The sequence below is a fragment of the Triticum urartu genome, chromosome 2A, assembly GCF_056163025.1.
Source record: "Triticum urartu cultivar PI428250 chromosome 2A, HENAU_Tu73, whole genome shotgun sequence".
In the NCBI taxonomy this organism is placed as follows: Eukaryota; Viridiplantae; Streptophyta; class Magnoliopsida; order Poales; family Poaceae; genus Triticum; species Triticum urartu.
In genome coordinates this window covers 488,841,913-488,855,765 of record NC_141874.1, presented here as the reverse complement: position 1 = coordinate 488,855,765, position 13,853 = coordinate 488,841,913, and the positions used below count along the sequence as shown (strand labels likewise).

General features: G+C 47.2%; 1 protein-coding gene across 1 annotated transcript; it reads right to left on the bottom strand.

Moving 5' to 3' along the window:
- Positions 1–12,159: 12,159 nt before the first annotated feature.
- Positions 12,160–13,850, bottom strand: LOC147985571 (UPF0496 protein At3g19330-like). The gene has a single exon (XM_087544145.1). The coding sequence runs from the start codon at positions 13,780–13,782 to the stop codon at positions 12,301–12,303; it is 1,482 nt and encodes a 493-aa protein (XP_087400271.1). The 5' UTR covers positions 13,783–13,850; the 3' UTR covers positions 12,160–12,300.
- Positions 13,851–13,853: the final 3 nt, after the last annotated feature.

Genomic DNA, 13,853 nt, shown 5'->3' with positions numbered 1-13,853 from the left:
CCACCGGTGATGATTCCCCCTCCGACGGAGTGCCGGAACGGGGTTTAGATTGGTTTCTCGTGGCTACAGAGCCTTGCGGCGGTGGAACTTCTGATCTAGGGTTACCCCGAGGGTTTTTGGAATATTTGACTATTTATTGGGCAAAGAGGGGGTACGGGAGGCCACCGAGGTGGGCACAACCCACCTGGGCGCGCCTGGGCCCCCAGGCGCGCCCTGGTGGGTTGTGCCCCCTCGGGGCACCCCCCAGGTGCCGCTTTGGCCCATTGGGTGTCTTTTGGTCCATAAAAAATCCACAAAAAGTTTCGCGATGTTTGGACTCCGTTTGATATTGATTTCCTCCGATGTAAAAAACAAGCAAAAAACAACAACTGGCACCGGGCACAGGGTCAATAGGTTAGTCACAAAAAATGATATAAAGTTGCTAAAATGATTGTAAAACATCCAAGAATGATAATATAACAGCATGAATACTTCATAAATTATAGATATGTTGGAGACGTATCACCGCCGCCTTGAGACTTCTACATGCCGAGGAGCCTGTAGAAGTTGGTGTAGTCGTCGCCGTCATCGTCGTCGTTGTCCTGCACACCGCTGCCATCCTTGCTGCAGCCCTGCCCTAGGTCACCATGGTGGACAGGGTTGGACGGCCCGGGCACCTCCTCGTCGTTGTCGTCGAGGATGACGATGCCGCCCTCGTCGCGGCCGCGGCGCCGAGTGGCGATCTCCTTGAGGGCGCGGCGTTGGCGCTCCATCTCCTCCCGGACGTAGTTGTCCCGCGTCCATTTGAGGCCGGTCTCCTCATTGGTGGCCATGTTGAGGTGCTCCTGCTTGATGATGACTAGCGACGTCGTTGGCTCCTTCTCCGCCCTGACCAGGCGAAGATGGCCGCCGGGTGGGGGAACGTTGTGTTGGGGAACGTAGCATGCCTTTTCAAAAAAATCCTACACTCACGCAAGATCTATCTAGGAGATGCATAGCAACGAGAGGGGGAGAGTGTGTCCATGTACCCTCGTAGACCGAAAGCGGAAGCGTTTGACAACGCGGTTGATGTAGTCGAACTTCCTCTCGTTCTGACCGATCAAGCACCGAACGTACGACACCTCTGAGTTCTGCACACGTTCAGCTCGATGACGTCCCTCTAACTCTTGATCCAGCAAAGTGTCGAGGGAGAGTTACGTCAGCACGACGGCGTGGTGATGGTGATGGTGAAGTGATCCGCGCAAGGCTTCGCCTAAGCACTACGACAATATGACCGGAGGCGTAAACTGTGGAGGGGGGCGCCGCACATGGCTACCAACTGTTGATCTGTGTTCTAGCGGTGCCCCCCTCATATATATAGGTTGGAGGGGAGGAGAGGCAGCCAAGGGGGCGCCCCAAGTAGGAGGAATCCTACTTGGGTGCCACCCAATTCGGCCTCCCCCCTTCCATATTCATCCGGAGGGGGAAGGAAGGAGAAGGGAGGAGAGAAGAAAGGGGGAGGCCGAATTGCTCCCCTTCCTTTCTCTCTTCCCCTCTTTCCTTCCCCCCTATTTCGGCCTGCATGGGGTGCACCAGCCCCCTAGGGGCTGGTCTGTCCCCTTCTTGGCCCATTAGCCGCATGTAGTTGCCGGGGGGATGCTCGGAACCCCTTTCGGTGACCCGATATGTGCCCGGTACCCCCGGGACACTTCCGTTGTCCGAATATCATCGTCCTATATATGAATATTTACCTCTCGGCCATTTTGAGACTCCTCGCCATGTCCATGATCTCATCCGAGACTATGAACAACATTCGGTCACCAAATCACATAACTCATATAATACAAAATCGTCATCGAACGTTAAGTGTGCGGACCCTATGGGTTCCAGAACTATGTAGACATGACCGAGACACCTCTCCGGTCAATAACCAATAGCGGAACCTGGATGCTCATATTGGTTCCCACCTATTCTACGAAGGTCTTTGTCAGTCGTACCGTAATGACAACATACGTTATTCCCTTTGTCATCAGTATGTTACTTGCCCGAGATTCGGTCGTCCGTATCTTCATACCTAGTTCAATCTCGTTACCGGCAAGTATCTTTACTCGTTTTGTAATACATCATCCCGCAACTAACTCATTATTCACATTGCTTGCAAGGCTTCTTATGATGTGTATTACTGAGAGGGCCTAGAGATACCTCTCCGATACTCGGAGTGACAAATCCTAATCTCGATTTGTGCCAACCCAACAAACACCTTCGGAGATACTTGTAGAGCGTCTTTATAATCACCCAATTACGTTGTGACGTTTGATAGCACACAAGGTATTCCTCCGGTATCCAGGAGTTGCATAATCTCATAGTCAAAGGAATATGTATATATACGACATGAAGAAAGCTATAGCAATAAAACTGAACGATCAATATGCTAAGCTAGCGGATGTGTCTTGTCCATCACATCATTCTCCTAATGATGTGATCTCATTCATCAAATGACAACACATGTCTATGGTTAGGAAACTTAACCATCTTTGATTAACGAGCTAGTCTAGTAGAGGCTTACTAGATACAGCGTGTTTTGTCTATGTATCCACACATATATCAAGTTTCTGGTTAATACAATTCCAGCATGAATAATAAACATTTATCATGATATAAGGAAATATAAAATAACAACTTTATTATTGTCTCTAGGGCATATTTCCTCCAGTCTTCCACTTGCACTAGAGTCAATAATCTAGTTCACATCGCCATGTGATTTAACACCAATATTTAACATCTTTGTGTGAATAACACCCATAGTTCACATCGCCATGTGACCAACACCCGAATGGTTTACTAGAGTTAACAATCTAGTTCACATCGCTATGTGATTAATACCCAAAGAGTACTAAGGTGTGATCATGTTTTGCTTGTGAGAGAAGTTTAGCCAACAGGTCTGCCACATTCAGATCCATATGTATTTTGCAAATTTCTATGTCTACAATGCTTTGTATGGAGCTACTCTAGCTAATTGCTCCCACTTTCAATATGTATCCAGATTGAGACTCAGAGTCATCCGGATCAGTGTCGAAGCTTGCATCGATGTAACCCTTTACGACGAACTCTTTGTCACCTCCATAACCGAGAAACATTTCCTTAGTCCTATTTAGGTACCTAAGGATAATTTTGACTGTTGTCTAGTGATCTACTCCTGGATCACTATTTTACCCCCCTTCATTCTTTCTCTATCTTCTGTCGTGGTCGGGCATTGAGTCTGACTCAACTTCACACCCTGTAATACATGCAAGAACCCTTTCTTTGACTGCTCGATTTTGAACTTCTTCAAAACTTTATCAAGGTATGTGCTTTGTGAAAGTCTAATTAAGCGTCTTGATCTATCTCTATAGATCTTAATGCCCAATATATAAGTAGCTTCACCGAGGTCTTTCATTGAAAAACTTTTATTCAAGTATCCTTTTATGCTATCCAGAAATTCTATATCATTTCCAATCAACAATATGTCATCTACATATAATATTAGAAATGCTACAAAGCTCCCACTCACTTTCTTGTAAATACCATATACTTTGATCATCTTATCAAAGTGTATATTCCAACTCTGAGATGCCCACACCAGTCCATAGATGGATCGCTGGAGTTTGCACACTTTGTTAGCACCTTTAGGATCGACAAAACCTTCTGGTTGCATCATATACAACTCTTCTTTGAAAAATCCATTAAGGAATGCAGTTTTGACCTCTATTTGCCGGATTTCATAATCATAAAATGCGGCAATTGCTAACATGATTCAGACAGACTTAAGCATCGCTACGGGTGAAAAAGTCTCATCGTAGTCAACTCCTTGAACTTGTCAAAAAACTTTCGCAACAAGTCGAGCTTTGTAGACAGTAACATTACCATCAGCGTCAATCTTCTTATTGAAGATCCATTTATTCTCTATGGCTTGCCGATCATCGAGCAAGTCAACCAAAGGCCACACTTTGTTCTCATACATGGATCCTATCTAAGATTTCATGGCCTCAAGCCATTTATTGGAATCTGGGCTCATCATAGCTTCCTCATAGTTCGTAGATTTGTCATGGTCTAGTAACATGACTTACAGAACAGGATTACCGTACCACTCAGGTGCGGAACATTCTGGTTGACCTACAAGGTTCAATAGTAACTTGATTTGAAGTTTCATGATCATTATCATTAGTTTCCTCTCTAGTTAGTGTAGGCATCACTGGAACTGATTTATGTGATGAGCTACTTTCCAATTCGAGAGAAGGTACAATTACCTCATCAAGTTCTACTTTCCTCCCACTCACTTCTTTCGAGAGAAACTCCTTCTCTAGAAAGGATCCATTCTTAGCAACAAAGATCTTGCCTTCGGATCTGTGATACAAGATGTACCCAACAATTTCTTTTGGGTATCCTATGAAGACGCACTTCTCCGATTTGGGTTCAAGCTTATCAGGGTGAAGCTTTTTCAAATAAGCATCGCAACCCCAAACTTTAAGAAATGATAGCTTAGGTTTCTTGCCAAACCACAGTTCATACGGTGTCGTCTCAATGGATTTAGATGGTGCCCTATTTAAAGTGAATGCAGCTGTCTCTAATGCATAACCCCAAAATGATAGTGGTAAATCGGTAAGAGACATCATAGATCACACCATATCTAATAAAGTACGGTTGCGACATTCGGACACACCATTATGTTGTGGTGTTCCATGTGGCGTGAGTTGTGAAACTATTCCACATTGTTTTAAACGAAGGCCAAACTCGTAAATCAAATATTTGCCTCCGCGATCAGATCATAGAAACTTCATTTTTTTGTTACGATGATTCTCCACTTCACTCTGAAATTCTTTGAACTTTTCAAATGTTTCAGACTTGTGTTTCATTAAGTAGATATACCCATATCTGCTCAAATCATCTGTGAAGGTCAGAAAATAACGATACCCGCCGCGAGCCTCAATACTCATCGGACCGTATACATTGGTATGTATTATTTACAATAAGTCATTAGCTCGCTCCATTGTTCCGTAGAACGGAGTTTTAGTAATCTTTCCCATGAGGCATGGTTCGCAAGTATCAAATGATTCATAATCAAGTGATTCCAAAAGCACATCTGCATGGAGTTTCTTCATGCGCTTTACACCAATATGACCTAAACAGCAGTGCCACAAATATGTTGCACTATCGTTATCAACTTTGCATCTTTTGGCATCAATATTATGAATATGTGTATCACTACGATCGAAATTCAATAAACCATTTATGTTGGGTGTATGACCATAGAAGGTTTTATTCATGTAAACAAAACAACAATTATTCTCTGACTTAAATGAATAGTCGTATTGCAATAAACATGATCCAATCATATTCATGCTCAACGCATACACCAAATAACATTTATTTAGGTTCAACACTAATCTCGAAGGTAGAGGGAGTGTGTGATGGTGATCTTATCAACCTTGGAATCACTTCCAACACACATCATCACCTTGCCCTTAAGTAGTCTCTGTTCATTCTGCAACTACTGTTTCGAGTTACTAACTTAGCAACCGAAATTGTATCAAATACCCAGGGGCTACTACGAACACTAGTAAGGTACAGATCAATAATTTCTATATCAAATATACCTTTGTTCACTTTGCCATCCTTCTTATCCACCAAATATTTGGGGCAGTTCTGTTGGGGAACAAGTTCCACTTCGAGTGACCATTTCCTTTGCATTAGAAACACTCAGTTTTATGCTTGGGTCCATCTTTGGGCTTCTTCACGGGAGTGGCAACTTGCTTTCCATTCTTCTTGAAGTTCCCTTTCTTTCCCTTGCCCTTTTTCTTGAAACTTGTGGTCTTGTTAACCATCAACACTTGATGCTATTTCTTAATTTCTACCTTCACCGATTTCAGCATCGCGAAGAGCTTGGGAATCATTTTCGTCATCCCTTGCACATTATAGTTCACCACGAAGTTCTAGTAACTTGGTGATAGTGACTAGAGAATTCTATCAATCACTATCTTATCTGGAAGATTAACTCCCACTTGATTCAAGCGATTTCAGTACCCAGACATTCTGAGCACATGCTCACTGGTTTAGCTATTCTCCTCCATCTTGTAGGCAAAGAACTTGTCAGAGGTCTCATACCTCTCGACACGGGCATGAGTTTGAAATACCAATTTCAGCTCTTGGAACATCTCATTATGCTCTGTGGCATTCAAAACATTTTTGAAGTCCCAGTTCTAAGCTGTGAAGCATGGCGCACTAAACTATCAAGTAGTCATCACATCAAGCTTGCCAAACGTTCATAATGTCTGCATCTGCTCCTGCAATAGGTCTGTCACCTAGTGGTGCATCAAGGACATAATTCTTCTGTGCAGCAATGAGGATAATCCTCATATCACGGACCCAGTCCGCATCATTGCTACTATCATCTTTCAACTTAGTTTTCTCTAGGAACATATCAAAAAACATCGGGGGCTACAACGCGAGCTATTGATCTACAAAATAATTTGCAAATACTATCAGGACTAAGTTCATGATAAATTAAGTTCAATTAATCATATTACTTAAGAACTCCCACTTATATAGACATCCCTTGAGTTATCTAAATGATCACATGATCCATATCAACTAAACCATGTCCGATCATCACGTGAGATGGAGTAGTTTTCAATGATGAACATCTCTATGTTGATCATATCTAGTATATGATTCACGTTCGACCTTTCGGTCTCTAGTGTTCCGAGGCCATGTCTGTACATGCTAGGCTCGTCAAGTTTAACCTGAGTATTCCGCATGTGCAAAATTATCTTGCACCCGTTGTATGTGAACGTAAAGCTTATCACACCCGATCATCACGTGGTGCATCAGCATGACGAACTGTCGCAACGGTGCATACTCAGGGAGAACACTTATACCTTGAAATTTTAGTAAGGTATCATCTTATAATGCTACCACCATACTAAGCAAAATAAGATGCATAAAAGATAAACATCACATGCAATCAAAATATGTGACATGATATGGCCATCATCATCTTGTGCTTCTGATCTTCATCTCCAAAGCATTGTCACGATCTCCATCGTCACTGGCATGACACTTTGATCTCCATCGTAGCGTCGTGGTCATCTCGCCAACTATTGCTTCTACAATTATCGCTAACGCATAGTGATAAATTAAAGCAATTACATGGCGTTTGCATTTCATACAATAAAGAGACAACCATAAGGCTCCTGCCGGTTACCAGTAACTTATACAAAACATGATCATCTAATACAATAACGTATATCACATCATGTCTTGATAATATCACATCACAACATGCCCTGCAAAAACAAGTTAGACGTCCTCTACTTTGTTATTGCAAGTTTTACGTGGCTGCTACGGGCTTCTAGCAAGAACCGTTCTTACCTACACATCAAAACAACAACGGTGATTTATCAAGTTTTCTTTTTTAACCTCCAACAAGGACCAACCGTAGTCAAATTCGATTCAACTAAAGTTGGGGAAACAGACACCCGCCAGCCACCTTTACGCAAAACTAGTTGCATATCTGTCGGTGGAACTGGTCTCATGAACGTGGTCATGTAAGGTTGGTCTAGGCCGCTTGATCCAACAATACCGCCGAATCAAAAAGAGGCATTGGTGGTAAGCAGTATGACGATCACCGCCCACAACTCTTTGTGTTCTACTCGTGCATATCATCTACGCGTAGACCTAGCTCGAATGCCACTGTTGGGGAACCTAGCATGCCTTTTCAAAAAAATTCCTACGCTCACGCAAGATCTATCTAGGAGATGCATGGCAATGAGAGGGGGAGAGTGTGTCCACGTACCCTCGTAGACCGAAAGCGGAAGCGTTTGACAACGCGGTTGATGTAGTCAAACTTCCTCTCGTTCTAACCGATCAAGCATCGAACGTATGACACCTCTGAGTTCCGCACACGTTCAACTCGATGACGTCCCTCGAACTCTTGATCCAGCAAAGTGTCGAGGGAGAGTTACGTCAGCACGATGGCGTGGTGACGGTGATGGTGAAGTGATCCACGGAAGGCTTTGCCTAAGCACTACGACAATATGACCGGAGGCGTAAACTGTGGAGGGGGGCGCCGCACACGGCTAACAACTGTTGATCTGCGTTCTAGCGGTGCCCCCCCTCATATATATATATATATATATATATATATATATATATATATATGTTGGAGGGGAGGAGAGGTAGCCAAGGGTGCGCCCCAAGTAGGAGGAATCCTACTTGGGCACCACCCAATGCGGCCTCCCCCCTTCCATATTCATTCGGAGGGGGAAGGAAGGAGGAGGGAGGAGAGAAGGAAGGGGGAGGCCGAATTGCTCCCCTTCCTTTCTCTCTTCCCCTCTTTCCTTCCCTCCTATTTCGGCCTACATGGGGCGCACTGTCCCCTTCTTGGCCCATTAGGCCCATGTAGTTGCCGGGGGGATGCCCGGAACCCCTTCTGTTGACACGATATGTACCCGGTACCCCCAGGACACTTCCGTTGTCCGAATATCATCGTCCTATATATGAATCTTTACCTCTCGACCATTTTGAGACTCCTCGTCATGTCCGTGATCTCATTCGGGACTCCGAACAACATTCGGTCACCAAATCACACTACTCATATAATACAAAATCGTCATCGAACGTTAAGCGTGCGGACCCTACGGGTTTGAGAACTATGTAGACATGACCGAGACACCTCTCCGGTCAATAACCAACAACGGAACCTGGATGCTCATATTGGTTCCCACATATTCGACGAAGGTCTTTGTCAGTCGTATCGTAATGACAACATACGTTATTCCCTTTGTCATCGGTATGTTACTTGCCCGAGATTCGATTGTCGGTATCTTCATACCTAGTTCAATCTCGTTAACGGCAAGTCTCTTTACTCGTTTCGTAATACATCATCCCGCAACTAACTCATTAGTCACATTGCTTGCAAGGCTTCTTATGGTGTGTATTACCGAGAGGGCCTAGAGATACCTCTCCGATACTCGGAGTGACAAATCCTAATCTTGATCTATGCCAACCCAACAAACAACTTCGGAGATACTTGTAGAGCATCTTTATAATCACCCAGTTACATTGTGACGTTTGATAGCACACAAGGTATTCCTCCGGTATCCAGGAGTCGTATAATCTCATAGTCAAAGGAATATGTATGTATGTATATATATATATATATATATATATATATATATATATATATATATATATATATGACATGAAGATAGCTATAGCAATAAAACTGAACGGTCAATATGCTAAGCTAACGGATGGGTCTTGTCCATCACATTAGTCTCCTAATGATGTGATCTCGTTCATCAAATGACAACACATGTCTATGGTTAGGAAACTTAACCATCTTTGATTAACGAGCTAGTCTAGTAGAGGCTTACTAGAGACACTGTGTTTTGTCTATGTATCCACACATGTATCAAGTTTCCGGTTAATACAATTCTAGCATGAATAATAAACATTTATCATGATATAAGGAAATATAAAATAATAACTTTATTATTGCCTCTAGGGCATATTTCCTTCACGTTGGCGGCGGCAACTCTCGTTTATGACGAGGTTGTCGCTACGCCGGATGTATCTTGGGGCTCGGCCTTCATGGCAACGAGCGGCGTCCGTGCGCCGGAGTATGAAGACGACGTGCCCGCAATGCGCCTTGGCTGCCACAAGGCGCCGCTCCGACGCGAGAAGGACGGCGCCGGATACTCCATCCACGACGAGTTGCCGCCCTCATTGTGCTCGAGGACGGCCTCGAGAGTGTGCTCGGGGATGCCCCACCATTCCCGCCGGCCCTCGGAGTTATGGTGCCCGCGGATGGTGGAGCGCTGTTCGTTGAGGCGAGTTGTTCGGCGTGGTGGCGCTCGAAGTATGCCGTTCACAGATTGTGGCTGTCGAGGGCGTATCTCGGCTGCTGCCGCACGTTCTCCGATAGAGACCACCGGATCCGCGCGATCTCGGCGCGCCATTCAACACCAGAGGGCGGCGGTGGCACCGGGACTCTGCCGACGTTGAGCCTCCATGAGCCTGGCACCCGCATGTCGGGCGGCGCCGAGTAGTCCACCTCGTAGAGGAGGCGAGCCTCCGCCTCGCACAGGTGGTGACGGCCGAAGCCATTGGCCGCCGCTCCGGCGCCGAGGAAGCACTCGGACATGATCGTGGCTTGAGACGGGGAGAGAGAGGGCGTCGGCGGCGAAGAAGAGAGGGGCGTTGGCGACGAGAGAGAGGGGTTGTGGCGAGCAAGTGTGCGGCCAGCGGCGAGGGTGTGTGGATTTTATGGCGGCGAGTGGGCGGCAACGGTGTGGACGCGTGGCAAGAGGGGGCGGGGCGCGCGGCGGCAGTGCGCCTTCACTGCGTTGCCCGTGAATCAATGGAAGGCTGATCGGCGGCAGCCTTTGCATTGATTCCCGCGGGGAACTGAGGCGATGAGGACGACGAAGATTCTCGGTGTCGCCTAGTCCTGACTCGACGGGCCCATCAGGCTTTCGCGCCAAAAACGTCCCCCCAGTGCCCCGGGCGCCCCCAGCGTGGCAGGTTCGACCTGGGTCCGCTGGCGCCAATTTCGGCCCTAACCGGCGAAAATTGGGCTTCTTGGGACGCAAGTGGGCCGATTTTTTTGAGCCGGCGATAGAAAATGGGCTTGGGGGGGGGGGGGGGGGAGTCGAGATGCCTCTTATGTTGTGACGAGGGAGTAGTATCTGGTTACGATTTATCATTCATAATCAATGACATGCAAATTCCAAGTGTAAATCTTATCTTTGGAGATGTAACTCAAATGAATACCAAAACAACATTGTGCTCCAGCTGCCAATCTCCAATGAGCCGAAAGATAAACCTACTTGTACATGGAAATGAACATTGTATCATCAGAGTTTGGGACACAAGAACATAACATTTCTACTCCCCTCAGTTTATTTTGGTAGCAATTAGAGAAGTCTGCTGTTCTAGCTAAGCAGCAAGTAATAGCGTTCAACCTTTAAATCATTACAAGACTTGTAGATAATCACAGAGATAACACTTTGAGTATCAATTATAAACATAGCATACTGCTCTTTCCAAGGCCATGTTTTGCTGTCAAATCCATCAAAGCATCATTTGGAACCATATCAGCATAAGTCCTTCCTGTTGTTTATAGAATCAGGTGTGTTTTTTTTGCGGAAAAGAACTTGTATTACTCAATAGTAGTATCCTTACAATCAATTGCAGCAGCCTGAAGGACCTCCGGTGGTCCAGACCCAACCCAGGTCATTGTTCTACTGCCGCCTCTAGCAAAAATTGCCAAAGAGATACTAGCTAAATTCTGAGTATTAGATACATGAGTAATACAAGAATTATTGCTTCTAAGTAACTTCTTAACATCGCGGCGCACGAGGAACGCGAACCTTGATCTATCATCCACTTCACTTTTTAACAACATTGCCGCAGTGGCAGAATTCACCTCAACTTGAATGGGCAACATACTTTTCTGTATAGCAATCTCCAGCCCCTCTTTGCAAGCATACAGGACAGCTTCTAGTATCTCGCAACATGCGTATAGTCTTCTAGAATCAGTGTGCCTGCCAGAAAGAAAGAAACAACAGGATACATGTGTGAAAAATAAAGTAATATCGAACTTGGACCAAACCTTTATCGGTTAAAACAATCTTTGTAAGAATGATCTCAGGCGATTCGTTAGAATACTAAGCGACCTTGAGTTTTCCATAATAAACTTCCCACAATTATCGATGTTGAATTTCACGTTTCAGCATCAAGATTAAAGTATTTTGTGGCAGCTGCGAGTAGTTGCACGCAACACATTGCTTCTTGTGTATCTTTAACTGTGGTATGCAAGCAACCGTTCTAATTCCAAATCAATACAATTTTGATCAGAGAAAGATATCAATTACGGGCCAAAATAGAACTTCCCAAAGTTTTCCGTAAGTAATTAACTTTAAGCATCATGATTCTCTAACAGCAGGAGTTCAACTTTACAGATTAAAGACTAGAACGAGCACAGTGAATTCAGAATCATAGATTTACTATCCCACTGTAGTAATGATTGTGAAAGTAAAAATATGGCTACGTGTAAGGTTGTTAAAGTCAGGCACTGAGTGCCTTTCATCTAAAAAACTAGTGTTAAACTGAGTAAATTTGCTAACAAATTATGTCAAGCAATAGACAATGAATGCGTAATACCTTGCTTGGAACAAAAAAAATCGCAGCAGAGTGGCTGCAGTATAATTAATTCACTTGGCACCTTACAAGGTCACCGACATGAAAAATGAAACTACTCTTGAATTGTGAACTGCTGTTGACTAATAAATCAGTAAATCACTAGAGAGGCAACTCAGCGTTGGGATCAGACTGGGCATTGAGGTGGTGCACAAGGAACAGCCGTGCACGGTTAACGGCTGCAAAGTAGAGACAGATGTGTTCCTCGAGGTCGGCGAGCTGGCGTAGCAGGCTAGGATGGTTCTTCCGGAGCTGCCGCACCACCTCTTCGATGGTGTGGTGCTGCCCCCTCCCGCGCTCAAGCCCTAGCCTTACCAAGATCTTGTCACTCTCGACAGTGGCGTGGAGCCTGCCCACCAGCCGTTCAATGGTGTCCACGTCATTGTTGAGCACATAGGCGCCCCTGGCCGCGGCGTCAAGCCGGTCCATGTGTTGCTGCAGGCGTTTCATCCAAGCGGGGGTTGAGCAGCAGGAGCCACGCCACGCTGCGCAGGCAGGAGCCGCGGCCAACAACGCGGTAACGGCGTGGGTGGCGATCACGAGGCCGGCGATCGCAGCCCCCGTCGCGCAGCCGATGAGGCAGATGCCAGACCCGCGCGTCGCGCACCGCAGCAGCCGGCGTCTCCGCCGGGCCTTGAGGAGGCGGAGGTCTAGATGGGTTTTGAGGCCAGCAAAGCTCCGATGCATGCCCTGGAAGCTGGCCGCGGGGGGCAGGAACGGGTTGGGTATTTTGTCGAACAGGAGGAAGGCGTCGAACGCGCAGTCGCAGTGCGGCACGGCGAGCGGCGTGGCGTGCGGGATCAGCGCGAGGACGTCCGCGATGGGCCCGTACAGCGCCCGCGCGCGGCGCAGCGCCCGGCGGAGGAGGAGGCAGTGCAGCGACGCGTTGTGCGTGCTGCGGAGGTAGTCCGCGGCGAGGCGGGTGAGCTCGGTGTCCGGCGCGTCCCCGAGCGCGCGCTCCACCACCGCGTCCTCCGGACGGAGCACGCCGGCGAGGGTGCTCCTGTCCTCCTCGTCCTCGTCTTGGTCGCCGCCGTCAATCCGTTGGCCGTCCACGACCACGTGGATCTTGCCCCAGATCTCGTTGTAGGAGCTGGTCTGGATGGCGAGCGTGTACTCCTGGCTGAGGTTGATGGTCGCCCCCGACGCGGGGCTGCTCCCCCACCCGCCCGCCGCCGCCGCACCACCCCCGGTCCTCCTCCCGCCGCTGCTAGGAGCGGTGCTCGAGCTCGTGCTCGCATTCGCACTGCTGGTGTTAGCGCCCGCGTTGGAGCAGGCAGCCTCGTCGTCTTCCTCCCCGTCGTCCGTGTCCCGGTCCCGGCGCTCCCACGGCCGCATCGCTGATGCGCTGCTACTCTCGACTCGTCGGTGCGCAGGGAGCGCAAGCAACGAGCAGAAACGAGGCAAGCAAGCAAGCAAGCAACGAGCAGAAACGAGGCAAGCAAGCGCGTGGGGGCCGGAGGTGGAGGAGTACTCGAGTACTGCCCACTGGTGTGCGTCGTAAGCCAACGGCCAACGCCCAACGGGCACGAAGATGTTTGACCGATATATCCAACGGCCGGCGCTCGTGGTCTTGTGCGGCATCGTGCGGCTCTCATGCTTCGCCGGTTGCGGGCGTGGGCCGCGTGATAGCCGCGCACTCGCGGTAGTTGAAG